General features: G+C 44.3%; 1 protein-coding gene across 1 annotated transcript in view; it reads right to left on the reverse strand.

Annotated features, from left to right (window-relative positions):
* The window catches only part of LOC144782067 (uncharacterized), a 145,110-nt gene extending 123,073 nt beyond the window's left edge, over positions 1 to 22,037 (reverse strand). The window contains exon 1 of the mRNA XM_078661211.1: positions 20,225 to 22,037. Coding sequence (XP_078517337.1) covers positions 20,225 to 21,905 — 1,681 coding nt within the window. The 5' untranslated portion in view covers positions 21,906 to 22,037. The remainder of the gene's footprint in view (positions 1 to 20,224) is intronic.
* Positions 22,038 to 22,595: the final 558 nt, after the last annotated feature.

A 22,595-nucleotide genomic window follows, 5' to 3' on the forward strand; every position in this document is an offset into this window, starting at 1 on the left:
TTATGAATGTGGATCCTGGGATGGGACTAGTCAGCTATAGCTCCCCCTCTGAACATGATTTTGGCCATGATGTAAGAGGATGTCTATGGCGTTAACTTGATTATGGATACTATAAAAAGGTGTGCTTTAAAACACTGCTTAGGGCTTTTAAAGTATGGTCCTCTGTACGGTGCTTGATAGGACTTGGGAAAATAAATTATTACACGCCTTTTTACAAAAACAAAGACGCATCTGCTATTTTTATTGATTGTTATTTTGATCATTGGATAAAGGCAGGTGTAACGAATACAGGCTGCCTTTTCTCCTCATGTGGATTAATGTCATTTGAAGAACTGAGAGCGAAATTTGAAATAACCAATAGAGAATCTTTTTAATATCGACAGGTTGAAGACTTTTTGCAGAGGAAGGGAGGAGGGAAGGAGAATTTTGAGAGCTGTGAATTAGTGGACAGAATAATGCAACCTGTTGTACCTAGGATCGGGTTGTTATATGAGCTGCTGAACAAATATAACAAAACGATTTGAGAAAATGCTCAACCAAGTGGTAGGAGATGCTAGGCATTACAGATGCAGATTTTCAAAACGCCTTTTTAAGCACCTTATTGATCTTAATGCCTGCGACCCTCCAAGCACAGTTTTATAAAAACTTGCTTCGAGTTATACTACACTCCGTATCGGATTGCCAAGGGGGGACGGGAAAGGGGTGCGTCCGCGGTGTGCGGCATATCAGGCAGATTTAATGTTTATGTTTGCCACTTGTAGCGAGCTTGGTCCGCTCATTACAGAAATAGAAGAATTCTTGAAGAAAACATTGTTACTACAAGGGAACGTAACCCCCGTTATTTATGCTTGGTAGAACTAATCTGAAAAGTAAGGAGGGCTTTTATTTGCATCGCAATGGCAGTATACAGAATATATATAGCCTCAGCATGGCTGGATCCCCAGCACCCCGCATTCCATCAGTGATTAGCCTGCCTGCTGAGTACGTACAATCTTGAGAAAGATGTATATAAGCGGAGGGGGTATGGTCAAAAAGAAAGGGACAGAAATTTGGCGATATTTTGTCAACTTGAAGGGTAATTATATACATGCTGTGAGAACAGTTTCTATTGCTTTGCATGGTAGCAGTGAGAACTACTTTCGTAATGTCTAATGTTATAGTGATCTCACACATGCACTTTAAAAACGTTGCACTTTCTTAATATGCTGTTAAAAGAGTAAACAATGCTATGCACATATGCACTTTATGGATGGTTGATGGCTAAGTTATTGTAAGTAGGGATTTAAAGGTCACTAGCCTTAACTGCACTTTGAAGTTGCTGCTATAAACTGTGTCATAATTGAATTGAATCATGAGAGGAAATGTGCTTAAAGATTTTGTATTATAATGGAAATGTATTTTATCTATACTCAATGGTATTGTATGAGTAAGAAAATCATAGTTGTATAATAAAACCTACATTGAATTTGTTTGGACAATAGTGGGAAGGGTGAAGGGGGGTATGGGCACGGGGTATATTTAAAAATGTGCGAGGGAGAGAGAAATTGTTTTTCTTTATCTCACTCAATAAAAATATATAAAATAAAAAAAATAAGATATGGACTTTGAAATTCACTACAAGCAATTCCTTAAGATAACAGTGAATTTCATCCTCCATCTCTTGTACCGATCCTAACTAACCTTATAAGCAACTCAAAAGTGAGCTATAATAGCAAACATTAATTACTCTTACCCCAACACTCAAACTAGCCAACCCCTGACACAAACTACTGACATTCTACTCTAAGGCATCTTTAACTCTTTTTTCTTAAATGTCTCTTTATTAAACACATCTAAAAATAAATATTTTATGGGTTTAATTATTTATTGTAGCAACCTAACAGTACTTTTATTTGTGTCAAATCTTCTCTCTAATGGTTTTCATTTAAAGGTTGGCCTCTGAGTAGGTATCTCCAGAACAACAGTCCCAGAAGAGACATCATCTGATCAAAGTGACTTTCATTCAAGGGCCTAAGCGCATGCAGGCGCATTAGAAATAGGCACGACCGGCACAGGTAAGAACGGTGGGGCAGTCAACAAGATAGGTAAAATAAAATAAATAAAACCACTTACTTTGCACTCGCCAACTCGGCGATGCGGTGAACGCAAGGTAAGTGGTTTTATTTATTTTACCTATCCCGTCGTCTGTCCCTTTGACCCCACCCTACCGCTCTTACCTCTGCCGGTCAAGCCCGATTAGACACAAGTCCTCCTTCTCTGTAGTGATGCAAGGAGATTTCCAGCAGTCATCTTCTAGTTACCCTTTGGCTGAGTCTTGCGGCAGAAGGTAGGTCTTTGCTGATATATATGTATATCTGTGAGAAAATCGGGTGTATATATGGTGTGGTTTTGGGACCTCACCGTGTAATACACTTACCAGTCCCTTTAGGTCCAGTAGGTTTCGTCTGTATCTTAACCCCGAGTAGCTGTGACACTGAACAGCAAGGCTTACACAAAGGAACAAGTGTTAAGTATTTAAACAGCACCAAAACAATTGAAGAAGAAATTGAAACAGCACTCAAAGAATCCGACTCCAATTTATAAAAATAGTCTATTTTTATATGTTTTTAGACACTAGAACAAAAAAGTTCCAACGGAGGGTTTCAAAGATATAGATTTTACAAGCAATAATAAATCAGAGCAATGTCACTCAACCATGAACAAGCCTTGGCAAAGTCAACAAATCAGACACTTAGAAACTTCCTCAAAGAAAAAATGTAAGTGTCAATGCGATCGGTTAAAAGTTCTTGATGACACCAATTCCAACAGAGAGCTAGTCAGGGGACCAGCAATGTCCTCAAGAACAGCTACCTTTGCAGAGGAAGTAGTCCATCAGCAGTTCCAGGTACTTCATCCACGTTGCAATGGATTCCTATGGAGTGGCCTTGTTGCAAGGGATGAAGGTTGCTCTAATGTTGCTGTGGCAGGATGCAGGTGATATGGGTCTTCCTGCAGGGATTCCTAGACCATGAAGCTGGTGAGGGAGTCCTAAGTGCAGGATCAACGTCCCACAAAGAGTTCCCTGGTCTGGCCAAAGTCCAGTCACTACTGGACTACCAGTCATCCGATGTTGCAGTCACAGGCTAATCCTTCCTGGGTCGACAACTTGCCTTCTGATGGTTCCAGCAACTCTCCAACAGCACTCCCGGGCTCAGCAAACTTGGGTGCAACTCTGTGCTTCGAGTCTCGGTCCTTAATGCAGCATGGGGTGGTGGTAGTGGCTTGAAGACTTTGGGCTACCAACTTGCCCCCGCAGGGTTCTTCAGTTGTTGTGAACCTGTGCTGCAAACAGGAGACCAGTCAGCTGGCCCTTTCAAATCTCTTGACTTGACTGGGTTCTCCAGACAACTTTTCCTCGAGCAGGATACAGCAGGCAGAGTCCCTTCCTTTGCTAGCCACCAGGTGCAGCGTCAGGGCAGTCCTTCTTCCAAGTAGGTTGAGATCCGAGGTCTGGGTGCCCTCTTTATACTCCAAAGTATCCTCATGGCAGGATGTAGTTGGTAGCCAATGGACTCCCAGGTTCATTCCCACCTGGTGACCACTTCATGTGGAGTGTGACATCTGTTTATCCCAAGATGCACTATTTTCCCACTCCCAAGATGGTGAGACCCCCCTTTCTCTCTGTGCAGACCTCTCTAGCCCACCCCCAGGGTGTAGCTACATCAGGGCTATATGCTCATGGGTAAACCTGATTTGGCAACTGGTTTGCCCTCTCTGCGTCCCGTGCCAGCCTGTCTACTTCAACAATGGGGCAGTCCTCCCTCTGTTGCTACACATCTACCCTTCAAAGGTGGCTTCACCTTTGAATAGTGAAAAAAAGGGGACCCCCTCAGATTTTACTTTCAGGTCAGGGAGTAGAGGGGAAAAGGACACTAAGCAAATGAAAAAAGCTCCCTCTTGACCTATAAATACATTTCTTGCTGGAGTTTACTCTAAAACACAGGGCATATACCAACAAAATCTACACAAAGTGTGAATTGTTTTTCATTTTATTTCATTTTTAGTAAAAATTAGTTTTTTTCATTTTTGTCATACTTTGCATTTATAACACTTATAAAAATATAGACATACTGCAAAGAAACTTCCAGAGACGATTGCTTTTCAATTTTCCCGATATACAAATATGTCTTTTTAAATTCGGAATAACGCACTTAAATATCTACAATTCACAGGTAAAGAGCCACACACGCACCTTTGAAGCCTGCTTTCGGTTGCTAACACCCGAGTGGCTTCCTGGAGAAGAAGGGCAACACCTCCCTAGCCTGCAATCCCTCATTGTTCTCCATCCTTAGAGTTGTTAGCACAGGAGGGCGTAAAGCTGTCTCGTGGAGCAGGCTCCATGTGTGCCCTGGAAAGCACAAGAGTTTTAAGGGCAACAAAGTGTCAGCATCGCTAGAGCTGCACACTGCAACAAGTTATATTAATTTTGACTTGGGATAAATGCCGGGCTTAATGCAAAGAGTTGTCTGATACCTTGAGAGAGCCTTGTTTGGTCGTACTATTATGGAGTTAGCACAGTCAGCATGTAACCTTGTACTCATCAAATGGGCGACCAAGTATTCCCACAGTAAAAACTGCAGTTTTGCGTGATTTGCTGCCAGAACATGTAAAGTACATTTCCTGCCTGTGTCATATGTTGTACCCTGCCTTTAGGACCCAGTAGGTCAGCTAGAGGGGCGAATTACACACATGTACATGGGGGAGGTGGCTTTGCCATTGCTTTCAATGGCAAAGTTGGGCTAGTAATTGAGGACTGCTCTACTAGTCTGCAGTGACAGACTGGGGGACTCATTTTACTTGGAGGACCTCCAGGGTCGCACAATCAGTGCTGCAAGCCCTGGGGTACCCCTCTAACTTAGATACCCTGGGTACCATTTACTAGAGACTTACAGGTAAGTTAGACATTTCCAACTGGGTACAGCCAATTTGACATACACTTTTAGGGTCAGGGCACTAAGGTCTGCTTAGCAGGCCATAGTGCACCCTCAGAATCAAAAAGCAGCAGCATTAGTCAAAAAACTTGGAGGTGACTATCAAAAAAGGCATTTCCATGCAATATCTTTATGTACTGTGAGTTTATTTGCTTGTCTTATGGGGACATGGACATAAATCCAAGCATCTTGTATGTTGTAGGCACTCTAGTCTCCTTCAAACCTCTACACCAACTCTCTTCAAGCAGTGCATAGCTGTTGCCTACTCTGATGATACATGCGTTCTGCAGAACTGGACTCCTTGTCCTACCCTGCCAGACTGGCCCATGTGCCACTCTACAAATGCTTAGCAGCAGTCCCAACTATGCTTTACACATATTCTCACCGAAGGAGGATGGAAAGTGCAAAGGTTGGGCACAGCACATCCTCCATGTTTTTGGAACTTCAGCCTATCAATTTGATATGCATTCAATGTGGTGAAAAAAAAGATATAAAGTTGGTTTCAGGTTATATGGAAACACTGAAAAACTACAAACTCTGAAAAAAAAAGCTTAAGAATTGCTCAGGAGTGGCAGTAATTTTTAGGTTCCCACACATAAATTAGATTTAGAGTTTTGACTCAATCCCAATTTCAGTCCTTAACCCCTTCGACGCTCATGACGAGCTGGGCTCGTCATGGCGTAGCCTCCTCGCACGCTCATGACGAGCCCAGCTCGTCACGTAAAGTGCGCTTTTTAAAAACCCAGCGTACGGGCGGAATTCCGCCCGCACGCATGCGGTTAAGGCTTCCAGATACTTTCAATCTGCTCCAGCCAAAGCTATAATCCACTTCACTGTGTTCAAAATTAAGACACTCCAATCACTTCATGTTAGCTGCATTCTAAATTCCATTTCCAATGCTAAGGTGGGATTTCTCTCTAGAATTCACATCTCTAGAGCCAGATCTCCTTGGCCTCTGAAGGAAGTGCTGCTTCAGCAAAATAATTTTCCTAATTATCGCCACCTAAGCTAACTCTTCTTCTAGATAGAACCCTCTTCTTTTTTAGGTCTCGCCTAACCCATTCCGCAAGGAATGGATAGGACGAGACTATTGGGGCTAAACTAAGAGCTAAACTAAGCTCTCAAAAAATGCGGATTTCCAGAAGTGCATGTGTCCCATGCACGCGCTTCTATCCGCCTGCCTGCCTGGCATCACCACATCAAAACCAGCCATCTGTTGCTTCCCCAGCATGGTGCCGCCAGCAGCTTCACTTCAAAGGGATCCGCTCCGCCCGCTGCTGCATCAAAGGCTTTCATTTCGCGGCAGCGTTTATTTTTTACCTTTTCGCGGCCGCGTTTATTTTTTACCTCTATCAGCCGATCCTCTTTCTATATTTTCCTCCTGCTTGCTTTTTCTATTCATCCCCTGCTATGTGCTTTCCCCAAATGCTAGCATTCCTCCTTTTTTTTTTTGTTTCCTTCACTGCGCAGCTGCCCATAGGCCACATTTCTCTGTTGTGGTTTTCCCTACATGTGATAGCATGAGAATTTTGTCTTGTTCAAAGTTACTGCCAAAGTGTGGTATCATTGTGGAGAATAATACTAAACCAAGAACAGTATCTTAGCAATATTCACAAAGCTTATTCACAGAGCCCCACTCTGTCTGTACATTCAGAGGTAGAAAGCACGTATAAATGATGTTAGGAGGACTATAGTTCCCATTGTGCTCATAGTGTAAACAAACAAAAAAAAGGCAGACATAAGCTGAATGACAAATGGGCACAGAGGCCGCTGTTTATTCTACCATCCCAGCAGAATAGTGAAAGGTGAAGTGCGATGTGCTCCGTCGCGTCACACCACCATGTGAATTCAGAACATTGCTTGCAGAAAGCTTTATTCGACGGTTCAATGGAATCGCATTTAATTTGCTATTTCATTAATGAAAATGGCTACAAGCGATCATCATGACTCTGCCCCAGCCCTCGCGATCTCTCTTACCATAACTCCCCTTCTTTCTGAAACTGCTTTGTTGCCCTTCCCGCCCCATGCCGTGCCTTTCATTTGCATTCCTTAAGTTCACCGCAGTGATTTTGGGATCAAGGGTGTCCGCAGGCTATATGCTTACCTTTCCCTCCGTAAAGTGCTAGTTGGTTTAATTATCTCCTAGCTATTGCCTCCCTATACTTGTGTAATCCTGTATGCAATCGGCACACATCAGGCAACACCTAACAAGCTCCATATGTTTTCGCTTGTTAGTTTGCTGGAAACCTTCATTAGGTGTTTTTAAAGTACATCTAGGGATTCGGTATTTAAATGCGTTAAAGCCGCATACGCATCTAGACATTAACAACGTAACTAAGCAAAAAGCTCCAACCCTTCTCAAAGTGAGACACTGATCGGTATTTAACTTTTATATTTGTTATTGATGTGATATAAAAAACAAAACAAATATCTGGGGAGTACCCTTAAAACCGTGGGGTTGGTGCAGCTCATCATTAGCCCAAAAACTGTTCATTTAGCCGCATTACAGTCGTGCCAGTTTTATGAAAACTAACGAGTTATGTTTTATGAGGATAAACATGTAAAATAGACTAATTCGTTTTTCTCCTTAATTGGGAAAGCTGCTCTCTATGCTTTAGCTGCTCTTGGTGCTTGTGGTTTTGTTAATAAATGTTACAATAAGCAGAAGCCATGCTAAGCTAGCATTCACTTGAAGCGCTTTTATTTTCATTTTTCACATTCGCAAAGCAATTTATTTCTTTTCCGAACCCCCACAGCAGCTTGGTCTTCTATCCCGCAATCACCTTCTCCTGCTGTTCACAATGATAGAACTTGTTATATAGAGCTGCAGCACTTCCCAGCTGTTCCCGGCTCTCCCGCCTCACAGGGACCCTGACGACCTCCCCGCCCCCTCAAAGCCACCCCTCTTTTTCCCAACGATGCGAGCTTTCGCCCCGACTGCCTCCTTTTTACGGTGGGGGCGCCCCAACCCCCGGGTCATGGCTTCGTCGACTCGGAACGGGGCACACTCAGCAGCAGCAGGGACAAATTCAGCACAGATATGGGATATAGCAGGATATCACTGTGCACACAACAGTGCTCCTATCCGTGCACCATTATACAAAAGTGCACAACCCCATGCACAACTTTTAACTTTCACCTCATACTGTCAATTGTTTTACCCACCCCGCACCCTCCCTCATTTCCCCTCCCTCGTGTACTCCAACAGTCCAAACTGAACATAATCTTCACAAAAGTTATTTACAAAAGTTTAAGCTATTGCCATTATAAATTACAATAACTTTTATTTAAGTATTAATGATTAAAAAAAGTAAAAGCCATTGTTATTTGTAATATCAATACATCTAAGTCACGTAAATACAACACATTGCATTACAAATGCTATAGGTGTCACATTTGCGAAAGTGAAAACTATTGGCATTGTAAATGACAAAGCTATTAATTTCGCAATTTTCAAAACCAACATATAAATTTAAAAAAAAATGTAATTTACAATAGCAATAGCTCAAACTTACCTAATGCGAGACCTATTGCATTGCAAATGCTTGTTTGCAATGCGATTAGGTTCCACAAGCTTTCCTTGCCTTAATTCCAAGGTGGTATCCACTTCCACATGCACCTGGAGATTGTTTTGCCAGTGGTTATCGATAACTCCCTCTGCTGAGTTTCAGTTTTTGAAAGAAGGCACAGCTGTAAACATGCATCACTCCCGTGTGGCAAATTTTTAGTCTTCAGATGTTTTTGTTTGTAGCCTTATGTTCCGTTAATAGGGAGAGCGAGGTTTGTGTTGTAATGAAACAGCAGCTACTTTGAGTATGCATGAAGCCTGCATTCCATTCTTTTAAATTGGGTATCATCAAGCGAAAGCCTGGCGACATTCCCTACATACTGCTCTTTATGTGGGGTGTCAACGTCTGGTGGCTTAGCACCGTTCCCAATATTCTGTTCCCTACAGGGCTCATTCTGAGATGTCTAGTCTCTCTTGCCTGCATAACTGCCTATATCATGGCTCTCAGCCTGGAAGTTCCTATTACTTCCATTTAAATCTTGTTTTTTCCTTACAGGGGTATACCCCAGCATGCTTTGGAGTTGTTCGGTTCTATACAAGACGTCTCATCCAAAAGGCAGCCTAACACCCTATCTACATTTTATTCTTAATGCAGAGTTTCATACTGACACACTCTGGAACTATTTACATCTCAATCAATAAGCCATATCCATCACCTATAGGCATATGGATATGGTTCCATTCATTACTTTGCAAGTTTTCACTTTCAGAATTCCTGGCATGGTTCTCTTCATTTGTTTCTTTCTGTGGATAATCATACTAGCAATGCCATTCAATAGTTTCCTGCGGTGGCTCGCCAGGGATATGACTCCTTTTTAAGGAGACATGTTTTGTGTCTAAATGTCACATCTGCAAAGCGGCAACATGAGCCCTTTTGTTTGCTTTATAAGTAGCTTCAAATTGATCAATTCAGCGAACATATGTAACTTGTGACAAAATGTACCTTCATTTCATGTAATATATATGTCATCGAATACTGGCCACCTTTGTGTTAATAAAAACAGTTTTTAAAAAAAATGTCAGCGAATATATGCATGTGTTTATACTTGAATCCCTGTCAGGAATGCAAGCTGCGCTCACAGCATTTCATTAGAGCGCACAGCTTAGGACCAAAGGCCTTTGTAAGAAAGAATCATATACACATTGATCCTTAGTTGCAGCACTCCTATTTCAAGGATACATATTGTGTTACTGCAAGTCTAAGGGTTTGTTTTGCAGTGGGTTGGGCTTATTTGCCAAGTCGCCAAAATAAACACGAAAACCAGTTGTTCGTGACCCCAATGTCGTTGGGTGACAGGAATTCTACATGCCTAATGATTACCAAAACAGCAGGCACTGGATGGGTCACCTGGTAATTTCATTGGTGCCTGCTTCTTAAGAGTCTGCATGGGGACCATTGTTAGACACGAATATTATCAGCTGGAGGCAGCGGTTGGCGTGCTACTATATTTGGCTGAAGTCCTTGACTCATACATATGATGTAGAGGATACATGGTATTGTGGGTCAGTCAAATTTTGAGCAAGATGTGAGACTTTGTTTTCATGGTCACTTGTACATCTCCAGCTTCAAATTCTCTAAAGCCCTCAAACCTTGCCAACAAAGAAATTAAGTTCCTCCATTGTGCCCAATCCACACTCTATCCCAAGTCAGATTAATCAACCCATGTAACAAACCTGCTAGTCAAAACCATCTCTCAAATCCCAAATGATCACTGTATGGAACAGGACAACCTCTTTTGCTCTTTTGGCTCACTCCCAACCTTGATCTCCATAATGGTCTTGCTGAGAGAAAACCCTGGACAAATAAAGACAGTTCATCCCAGGTCAAAATGGGTCAGAAAGGACACACTCTGCTTATGCATGTGAGAATCTTCAGTCCTTGCGGAGGATTTGTAAGCTGACTTAAAAGGCTTTAGTCTAACAAAAGATGTGAGATACTTTGCAAGGCTACATCCACAGTATAGTCGAAAACGCTGTTTGGAGCCTCATGACCTGTGGCTGGGGCTAGGGGAGAGAAGTGTGCTGGTGACTCCCTCGCTGCCGCCGTCACGGCTGGGCTTTGCTCCGCCCCCCCCTCCCGCATCCTACCTCTGACTACCTGCGGGTGTCCGGCCGGGCTTGGCTCCGCCGGCCCCGCTGGGGACTACATCGCCCAAGATCCCTTTTCCCAGGACGACCCTTCACCGAGCGCCAGGAGGCGCATATAACCACGCCTGGTGGGGAGCCTGGTGGGAAACGCTGTTTGGAGCCTCGTGACCTGTGGCTGGGGCTCGGGGAGAGAAGTGTGCTGGTGACTCCCTCGCTGCCGCCGTCGTGGCTGGGCTTTGCTCCGCCCCCCCTCCCGCATCCTACCTCTGACTACCTGCGGGTGTCCGGCCGGGCTTGGCTCCGCCGGCCCCGCTGGGGACTACTTCGCCCAGGATCCCTTTTCCCAGGACGACCCTTCAGCGCGCGCCAGGAGGCGCATATAACCACGCCTGATTCCTTGCCGCGCAGGTCACGCCGGGCTAAGCCCGGGCAAAGAGCGGGCCCTCTGTGGCCCTCAGCGGCACGAGGAGAACGGGACGGGGCCAACTTTCTTGGTTCTCTGTTGGGAGGAGGTAACGAAAGACACTTGATTTATTTTTAGGTCTCGCCTTTACCATTCCGAAGGAATGGGAAATGGCGAGAATTCAAGTGCTCGAACTGATCGTGAAACCACCGCTTTTTTTCGTGGCGTTTTCTTCGAGTGCACGTGGCCACAGGCACGCGCTTTTGGCCCATACACTTTCATGGCCATCTGTTCCTCAATGTCCCTCCCACCCTTCGTTTGATCTTGCCGCGAGTTCAGGCTAATGGCCCTCCCCCCTCCCCCAGCACAGAGCGCGCATCGCGGCCGCACAGCACATCAAAGGGCTTCTCCCAGCGTGTGCTGTGCGGCTTCTCCTCCCCTAATTATGTGGCCGGCCGTACTTGTGTTTCCCGGCCGCTCTTGTTGGCTTTGTGAGCTGATGGCATGTTTAGTTTACACACACAACGTTTCTCTCGATTTTCTAGTTGTCTGTATTAGGAATATATATATTTTTGGGCTTTTCTAACAAAACGCACCTAGCTGTTGGCATTTACTTTAGAATTCACGGATACATGGAATCTTTAGTTTACAAACAGTTTCCCTCAATTGTCTTGGCTCGTTTTCTTTGTTTCCTGCTCATCTCTTCATCTTATCTCATCACATTTGCTGTGCAGGCAAAGACAGAGTTCAAAAGTCAGATGCTTTCCGAGAGCGCCTGTTCGTGCCCGAACCCCCTTCCTGCTTGCTGCTTCTTTTCTTCTTTCTCCCCTTCGTAATAAAGTGGCAAAGATGAAAGACTCCTCCATACATTTTTAACTGTTTTAATCCTTGTTCAAAGCGCTATTTGCTCTACACTGTAAAATGTTTTGTACTTAAAGGCGCAACACGCATCTCAAGTCTGTCAATTCAAATATTCAATTGTTTTTTTAAGGAAATGCATTTCGCAGTCAACCATGAAACTGAAGCCTTATGCCAACAACTTATGTCCAGATCAGTGATGAGTGCTTGGCAAGGAATAAATAGTAATAATAAAATACATTTTCATGCAGATTTTAATAATGCTAATCAGTAAGTGGCCACATTAAAGGCTCTGTGCCACTTTCACCCACACAGCAACACTTACAGACACGCAACGCCACTCACACCCACGCAAGCCCGCTATCATCCACGCAACACCACACTCACCCACGCAACGCCACTCACCCAAACACCACTCACACACGCAACGCAACTCATCCACGCAACGCCACTCACACACGCAACGCCACTCACACACGCAACGCCACTCACACACGCAACGCCACTCACACACGCAACGCCACTCATTAGCATAGCCAATAGGTCTCGTGTCTGGGACCTTATAAGTGTTTAGCAACGCAACAGTTGATGTTGTTGCACCAGGGATATTGTGCTGCATAACTAAATACTTATAAGGTCCCAAATGCGAGACCTATTGGCCATGCCAATGCTTGTTTGTTTTCTATCCTTTGACATTGCCCTACCTCAAGGACATCTTCACTACTGATACGTATGATATGCTGACACTTATATTGTTACACCCAAACCACACTATGACTAACAAGGGGGATAATATAGATAGCACAACTTTCTCGTGGTTAGATGAGTTAAACAACTTGTGTAAAACCTCTCATACTGTAGTGGAATCACCGCTTCCTGCTGAAAGCTTCTGTGCATTGCCTGAAATTAGTAGCCCCTTGCAACCCCTCCCATTACCCATAAAAGTCAATACTGAAAACATCCAACGGTCTCCATTTACCCAGTTCTCATCCGCTAATAGGAATTGTAATGGGGTTAATAACATCGGGAACCAATCAAAAATCCAAAAATTGTGCTTAAGCCCCATAGTTCCAGCTAGTAACTCTGCCACGACTCTTGAGGCCATCAAGAATTTAGTCGGTTTAACATCTCCCATACAACCGGGTTTATTATCCCTTATTGAACAACTGGCCAGTTCTATTATTTCTCCATTAATGGAAAAAATAAACGCACTAGGGGACAGGCTGACTGAAATGGAGGAAACTATCAAGTTTAACTTGCTAGCCAACAAATGTTCTGTAACATCAAATAGTTCCCATTCATCTCCTCCTCCCAAAGACCCATAGCCAGTCATGCAAGATAAAAGGGTTCCATTACATAACAATAGCCCCTAACGCACCAGCCCCAACAGCTCTCAAAACCTCTTTCAAACCCGTTCTTCCGCAACGTGTTGCCCGTAGACCACAGAGTAACAGAGTTTTCCCTATGGAACTCCCACCGGAGGCAGCTCCTTTTGTGTGTGTCCTAGCAGGAGTACCAGTTCTTACTCCGGGAAAAACCGAGAGACAACACGACCTGCTGAACAAAGTTAAATTTTGGCTGACAAAAAACAGACCTTTGCCACTGAACCTCGAGGGCACAATAATGAGTGTTAGAAGGGTGGGTTGGCTGGGTTCCCTCCCAACAAATATTGCTGGCGACCTAGTACTCGTTAGATTTAGGCAAAGACACATCGTCCCGTACGTGCGTCTCTATGCACCCCAAGTGGGAAATGGCCCAATCTCCGTATGTGATTTGCATGATTTTTACCCCAGAACGCCGCACATTCCCTCACCTAGTCCAAAGGCAGGGTGCAATATGTAAACGGGTAGAGGACATTGTGTATGGAGCGGCCCCAGCCTTCCGAGTTATATCTGACATGAACTATTGTTTTACAGTCCCAAGTCTTGGAACCCCTATTAATTGCTGTTTGCTTTGACCTTAACTTGTGAAAAGTACACTATAATTAATTAAGATATTCTTTCCCACAGGTTGGATAAAAGTTTTCCTCATTTGTTAGCTTTTATGTGTTATCACTGTATGACGTACGTCTTCTTGATAAAATTTAATTAGAGTTTTTTAAACAAATCCTTTGGTTAATTACAACCAAATAATTTCCATCTAAAACATGGTTTATGATGTGATCTTGTATTATGTAATTTATGTATTGTGTTTTCTTCTTTTAACGTATTAATTGTATTTTTGTGATGTCTTTTATGGTGAATTTTACCGAAATAAAGACGTATGAAACTGAAACAGTCGAAATAAGCAGATGTTCACACCCACTTGGGTGAAAAAGTAGACATCAGATTATACCTTCCTTTTGGCCCAAATACCAGCTTTTCATAAGGTTTTCCTTTAAAAAATTCTCAACTTGCTTGCTATTTCATGAAGTACTCTAATTAATATTCCCTCCTATAAACAGATACTTCTACTATCCATAAACCATTATGACAGACCAATTTTAGCTTCAAGTCTCAAATTCATAATATGTGTGTATATATATATATATATATAATTTTTATTAAAGGGATGTGCATCAGCCAATAAAGCTTATCAAATGCTAGGAAAATCCAAACATGCCAGCAAAGCCAACATCTGCAACAGACGGTCACCAAGTAAAGTCAACTCAGCTGACACCACTATTTTCTTATCCCACACTCACGCCATATTGGCTTGTTTATTGGGGGGTCCAGGGGTGAAATGGAGATTCTGAGAAAAGACATCCCATGTCCAGAATTAGTAAACAGACAACTTCCAAAAGCTAGGCACTATTTTCAGAAAGATAGCTGCAACCACAGTAATCACCAAGTGTATGGAAACAAACAGTTGTCACCAACATGAATGGCACTGTTTAGTGCATATAATCGATTTTTAGAACACATGCCTTTTGTTGTCCCATTGAATTGACTCCAGCACCAAAAAAAGTACTCAAACCCAGACATAAAATCGTAAGTGTTAAATGGCATGACATTGTCTAGGCTGCCACCTAACTGATTCATAGTCTCATAACACTACATCATGAACGTCTTACCTAAGTTGGGGGAAATGTGTTCCAAGGAATATTCAAAAAGTTTGGATCTAGTGTGGCCCGGTTACGGCTCCAGTCTTTGTGCTTTTTTTCTTCTTTTTAACAAGACCTTCAAATGGGTGCCCCCTGAATCCAGGAAAACCGTAGCCGACGCTCTCATCACCAGCAGAAGGGACTAAGGACACGCTCTCAATGCCGAAATCAATAAATCTCTCCTCCACAAACTCCAGACTGTCCAGCACGCTGCAGCCAGACTTGTCCTAGCATCCCACGACATGACCACATCACCCAGCACCTCCGAGACCTCCACTGGCTCCCCGTTGAAAGGAGAGTGACCTTCAAGCTTCTCACACATGCCTACAAAGCCCTCCACAACACCGGACCCCAATACCTCAACAAAAGAATCTCCTTCCACGGCCCCAAGAGAAACCCCTGCTCGGCCGACGTAGCCCTGCCCGAAATCCCCCGCATCCAGAGCCAGAAGGGGGGGGGCAGATCCTTCTCCCACATCGCGGCCAAGACCTGGAACGAACTCCACCTCAAACATCAGATGAAGCCATACACTGCAAGCTTTCAGAAAATACCTCAAGACCTGGTTTTTTAGATGACCTCGGGGCTGCCCGAAACCCTTCCCCTCAGCATCTTGAGACCCTTACAAGTGAGTAGGGCACTCTAAAAATTCCCTGATTGACTGAACATGTCCTATCTTAAAAGCACTTCATAACAAAACCCAAATTCTACACCTTATGAGGAGCTTTAACGTAGGAACTTTTAGTACCATTTACTATATTTTCTTCGTGTAGGATTTCATTAAGATACATCCTGTACTTTTTCCCTGCATTTTTTTGTAGTTTTTAATCAATTCGTTTTTATGTAGTGTCACAGTATGGGTATCATTTCCTAGACTCTACTCTTCACATGGCATCTCAAGTCCAGGATCCTGGGTTACCATCTCCTGCATTCTATTCTTTTACCAGGGGTATCAGCAAAAGAAAGCTTGGCAACATTCCCAACATGCTGCTCCTTATGTGGGGTCTCAACATCTGGTGGCTTGGCACTGTTCCCTACAGGGCTCACTCTGAGATGGCTAGTACCTCTTGCCTGCATAACTGCCTATATAATGGTTCTCAGCCTGGAAGCTCGTATTACTGTTACCTCCATTTAAGTCTTGTATTTTCCTTATAGGGGGCATGTCCAGACATGCTTTGAAGTTGTGTGGGTCTATAGACGACGTCTCAGCCAAAGGCAGCCTAACTCCCTATCTACATTTTATACTTTATTCTAAGTTTCATACAGATACATTGTGTAACTATTTGCATCCCAATCTAGAAGCTAAGACTTGCTCACCTCCAGGCAGCTTGTGATGGCTCTCTTCATTACTTTGCGAATGTTCACATTCAGAACCCCTGGCATGGTTGTAATGTTGGTATAATGTCTAATGCTATGTGTAATGCTTATACATCACGCGGCCAGCGCGCGATGCTTTAGATGTGCATTGTTGTATTCATTTGAATATGGCTCACGCATGAAGTGTCCACTGGAAAGGGTTCGAAAGGCATCAGTCATTTGCCATTCGATCATCTGACTGGGACTGCGCTCCGTGTTGGGAACCACATTCTAATGAATACAACAATGCACATCAAAAGCATTGTGCACTGGCTGCGCGATATATAACCATTAAACATAGCATTAGACATTATACCAACATTACAACACCTTCATTTAATAAGGTAAACAAAAACATGTCTGCCAGACTTATGAGACTAGTGTCAAAACTCCAAGAATATAATTTTGTGATTAGACGCATACACGGCAGGAAACATTTCAGTGCAGACTGTTTATCCAGATTGCTTATGCACAAGGACGATACTCTAGTGGAGGACATTGAATGCGTAGCTGTGGTGGACGCGGTACAAGAGTATGATTCTGTGTTGTCCGAGGATGGTTGGAAGACAGCTTGTGAGAGTGATTCGGTCTTACAGAAGGTAATTGAGTATACAACCCACGGCTTGCCTGAAAATAGATGTTTGAATGGTGATTTGCGTGATTTTGCACAGGTGTCGGACGAATTGTCTATCAAAACAATATTGTACGACGGGGTGAGAGATTTGTGCCTCCCACTGGTTTACGCTCTTCAATCATTAACAATGCACATCTTGGGCATCTGGGATCTACTTATACTGGGATGAAGATTGAACAACATTACTGGTGGCCTTCCCAAGTTAAAAATACAAATCGACAAGTGTCCTGAATGTCTTCTTTCCAATAAACATTGGCGGACATTGAAGAACTCTTTACACCCAACAAAGTTCCCTAATACCCCATGGGAAAAAATAGGTTTTGATTGTTCAGGTCCATATTCTATACATAACCAAAATATTAAATATGTCATCCTAGCTGTGGATTCTTTTTCTAAGTGGATGTATCATGGTTTTGTCGAGTCCCCTTGATACTGAGTCCACCATATCATTTTTGAACAAGATATTTGCGTTGGAAGGGGCCCCAAAAGTTATTGTTACAGATAACGGCACGCATTTTGTTTCTGAGAAGATTCGTAAATTCATGAGTAAATTAGATACAAAACAATCTAAAAGTGGCGTTATACTCTCCCACATCAAACGGCCTAGTAGAGGGAATAAAGTGGTGAAGGAAGGGATCCAGACAGCATTAGCATCCAAGTTGGATGTGAGAGAGTTTATCGATCAAAACATTTGGAATTATAACACGTCTCCCCACTGTACTACGGGAACATCCCCTTTTACTTTGTTGCGGGCAGAGAAGCACATATTCTTCTGCTCCCATCATAGTTGAAGGAGATGCCTGGCGGGGACAAAATTAACTTTAAGGATGTGTCTGATAGAGTGTACGTCAAACAGACTAATATGAAGGAACATTTTGATAAGAAATGACGCTTGAATGGTGAGGACGTCATGGTTGGAGATTGGGTTCCGATTAAGAAACCGGTAAAAGTTAAGAAGGGAGTGTCAAAAATGTTGATGCCCAAAAAGGTATACAAGGACAGTCATGGAGCTGCTTTTGTAGGAAAAAAGGGGTGGTGGAACTAAAGACAACTTGTTAAAGTATCCCCTAAACAAGCCGAGATAATGTATCATAGACGGAAAAAGATTGAGGATGATCTTGATTGGGGGCTTTGGTTCGAACCGGTTAGATCCGCAAAATCTCCTGCTCAACATACACCACCTCAAAACGTTTCCCCCACCTCAGATCGATGCTAGCTTCCCAATCCAGGCGGACGTTAATGCGAGCATTAATAGCTCGTCCAGGGGACGTGTCATTAAGACACCAAAAAGGTTTGAGGATTTTATTAGATATTAAAATTCACACTTTGTTAATGCCATTTATGTTCTTTACTATGTAACATTCCTTTTTAGGTCTCGCCTATGCAGCGCGCGCTGCACTAGGAGGGCCTTTAGCCATCGGTCTGCTCCTTTTCAAGCACACTCGTGCTTGAGGTGGCATCCACCTTGCGGGAGCGACGTGCGTGCTAATTGGCTGCTGCTCGCTCCCGCAAGGCAGAGGCCAGCACGAGTGTGCTTGAAAACAGCAGCTGCTTGAAGGAGTTCCAGCATTAGTCATTCATAGGCATTAAACACAGCGCGGGCCAACGTGCGCGCTTATTTACATTCGCGGTCACTTTCACTTTGTAGTCGGCTCGGGCGTTTGCGACACACGCAGGGGCCATCTTTCGCGCGCACTTGTTCAGTGTTCACAGCGCTCCTTTCTGTGTGGTCAGAGCAGTGAATTCCCGTCGGGTAGCTAGACCTGACTGCGTCGTGGTCCCCTTCCATGTGTGACACGTTCATCCAGCTATAGCTCCTTACTTCAAGGAAGTGTAATTCTAGGACCTGCAGTTTCATTTGTGACTTTGTTATTGGACTGAAAATCCCAGCATGTAAAGTGCTGTTGGTGTGGGGCCACTTATCGGCTATGTTTCTTTAAAACAGTTTTTTTTTATACAGGAATTACAGTTTGGTTATGTTGCTGACTGTATCATGTTATGTTTTTGGTGAACTTACTCCTATTGCAGGGCATGCTGTTCCACGTTACCATCGAAGTACTGGGTCTAAAGTCCCATCATGCACCCAGCGGATAGACTGGGATGAGCTGATTACCAACTTTGTGTCATTCGATTGTTGGAGAAACAGAGCTTGGGTTGGTGGCATCACTGTAGCGTGGTTAATGGCACTCATGGTGTGCAGAATGTTTTTAGAAGCATCTGTGGCATATCTGGGTACTGGCCCCCTGTCACCAGGGCTATTTTTAATCCCAAAACCTGAAGCATACTAGGACTTGCAGTTTCGCTTTTCCACTATAAAGATAGCTTAGTGGTGTTAGCTAAAAATCAAAGCTGGGTGAAAGTAAACCCCTTTGAGATACTGCAACACCTACTTGGTACATACCTCCCCTTAGTGCTGCAGGAGTAGTGCCACCGCGCCCTGAGCCTAAAGGACTTGTTGCTGCCCGAATTTTGCTATATTTGACTTCCTAATTTGGGGGATGGGGAGTGATTCTATACTACATTGCCACAATCCATATTATACAATGGGAGGCAGTTAGTTTGGTGTACATCACGGACCACGCAGTTTTTCTGAGATGTGCTCATGATAACTTATGAGGGATCCGAAAAGCACAGAGGCACAGCAGATAATTTGCTGAGTCTCTTTAAGAGCTTGTAAGTGAATAAAAACAACAAGCATTGGCATAGTCAATAGGTCTGGCCTTTGGGACCTTATCCAGCACAATATCCTTGGTGCAACAACATCAACTGTTGCATGGCTAAATACTTATAAGGTCCCTAAGGCGAGACCTATTGGCTATGCCAATGCTTGTTGTTTTCTGTAAGGGGGCAGGTGTTGTAATGTTGGTATAATGTCTAATGCTATGTTTAATGCTTATACATTGCGCGGCCCGAAAGCGATGCTTTAGATGTGCATTGTTGTATTCATTTGAATGTCGCTCAAGCATGAAGTGTCCACGGAAGTGGTTCGAATGGCATCAGTCAGTTGCCGTTCGATCATCTGACTGGGAGGACGCTCTGTGTTGTGGGTGGAGCACTTACTGGAAATAAACGCTTCTTCTTCAAGATACGCTGTTACGCATCTCATTTCAATGGTTCTCTATTTCGGTCGGTGGATCCTCAATTTAGGAAAATTTACCAATGACCCTTGAATTATGCTCCTGTTTGTACAGCCTCAATCTAGGGGCGATTGATTCAGTTTCCAGAATCCTGTACCTTAGATGGGTTTCTCTCCCAATGAGAATCTTACCTGCATCCTGATCTTTATGCGTAGCCTCATCTCGAGATCTCTTGATACCATTCCCGGCATTTTGGTCTCTGTGATCCATCTTGTGCTGTGGCGCCTTGTCACTACTCTCCAATTCTCGCTCTTCCAATGGGGTCTCATCCAGTGGAGGCTTGGTAATCTGTGCATGGTGCCCTTCCAGCAGACGTTCTTTTAGGGGAAACTTGGTCCTAATCTCCCCACTCTGGTCTTTGCAAGGAGTATTGAGATGTTGAACACTGTTCTTTCCCCCTGAACCCTGCTCTTTCTGAGGCTTCTCTCCAGATGAGCCTTTGATACACATCACCACATCCTTCTTGAGAGGACTACTAGTGGCTACAGCAGCAGATACCTCGTTACATTTCTCATGTAGGTCAACACTTCTACGCTCATCTTCGGTTTCAGCTGACAAGTCAATTTCGTAACCTGCTTGCTGGATTATAAGACTCTGCGATTCAAGGTTACACTGGGCAGCTTTTAAATGTCCCAAGTTATCGAGCTTTCTGACACTTGGAGGGTTGGGTTCAGGGAAGCCAAGAGACGTTGAAACAATGCCTTTAGGCATGTCAACTTCTGGCGAGTTACTGGCATGATCACTAGACGTATTTACCCTAAGCTCCTTTTTGCGATCCTCCAGAGAACCTCCAGTGGCAACCTGTCTCCCTCGGTCACTGTCAACAATACGTTTATCATTATGGTTGCTTATGAGAGATGGGGCGGTATCTCGGTCGGCGTTTTCGGCAACTTCGCTAATCTCCAATCCGGCAGGTTGGTTACTTGCATTGAGAACTAGAGCACCCTCAGTAGATGAAACCTTTGTACTGCTCAAAGGAGGAGCAAAAGCACCCTGAATGGAACCTGCGTTGTCGCCCTGCGTAGCAAGCCCATCTTGTTCCAAGGGCTCGTCTGGGTTGTTCCCTGCAAGTGTGCTGCTGTCCTCTTGAATGTCTCTATCCCCGCTTGCCTCCCGTTCCACGCTGTCCTCCTCTTCTTCTTGGCCCCCGGCGGTAGTGCTAAAACCTCGGGTGTCACGGCATAGGCTACAGTGCGGGTACACCAGGGTGGGAATGACAGTGCGGGCCTGCAGTTGGTATTCGCTCTCGCGGCCTCGAAGTTTCTTGAGATAGCGGCTCTTCATGGCCTGCCAGGAGTGTCTGGTGAGCTGCACAAGGCTCATCTCCTTCCAGACCGTTGTGCCCGTGACAGAGGCACCGACAGGAACATAGTCACGAATGTACATGAGGATGGCCAAGTCCTCGGCGCGAGTGAAGGAGCTGCGGCCGTTGAGGCGGCCCGGGACTAGCTCGTGAGAGCAGCACGGTCGTGTGGTGAGCTCCTCGGGGACCAAGCGGAAGGCGTCAGGGTCTAGAAGCTCTCCGGCCCGCACACACTCCGCCACGAAGCGAGCGGAGATGTAGGCGTCAGGCCCGCCCTTGAAGCCTTCTCCGGGCGGTGCCAGGAGCAGTGCCCTCGGCTGCCGCATCCGGCACAACAACCCTCCCCCGTGCTCGATGAGTGGGGAGAGCAGCCGCTTCCAGGGCCCCGGTGGAACGTAAAAATGCATAGGGCTGCCATCCTCCTGAAGAAATAGGGTGCTGGAATGAGTGAGAGGAGCAGCGACTAACTCTTCAAACTCTTTCAACACCTCTGATGAGGGAGACTGCATAGTAACTGGCCTGCCAGGCGGGCGCGCGCTGCCTGTCCCCGATTCAAACACAACCGTTAACGCTTGCGCTATGACGGAGCCACTACTCTAACTACTGCAGGAGTTAATTGGAGATCAACAGAGTGCTACCCGAAGAATAGAAGTGTTCCATCTCAGAATAAAACTCGATTCCCTTAAAAAGAAAATACTAAAAAAAAGGACTACTGTAGGAAATTATTTGGAGAGCTACAAAGTACTACTACCTGTAGAATAGAAGTGTCCCATCTCAGGAATCTCAAACTAAGTGGCAATTGAATCCAAAACAAGCCGCACCTCTAAACGATGACAGTAGTCTACAAAATAAATGTTTAAAAGACTTCAATGCGACGCGTACACACTGGAAGATCAAATAGTAAAACGTAATAACTTTTACAAATAAAACAATTACAACAAAATAATTTTCTCTAAAGCCCTTATAGCGAGATGTGGCGATTCTGTTACATCAGGTTTCCATGCCTGTGCAATGCTAAGACACTGCTCCGTATGAGGGGCGTGGCTAAACTAAAGCTATCTATAAGGGGGCAAAGCGACCGCGGCATTATAACCACCACACAGTGCTAGAAGAAAGAAGACCTACTTGACCGCAAGAAACTAGAGGTTTAATCTTTATTTTTTTTGTTTCGAGGTTTATATAGTACGAACAACACCGAA

The sequence above is a fragment of the Lissotriton helveticus genome, chromosome 9, assembly GCF_964261635.1.
Source record: "Lissotriton helveticus chromosome 9, aLisHel1.1, whole genome shotgun sequence".
NCBI classification, from domain to species: Eukaryota; Metazoa; Chordata; class Amphibia; order Caudata; family Salamandridae; genus Lissotriton; species Lissotriton helveticus.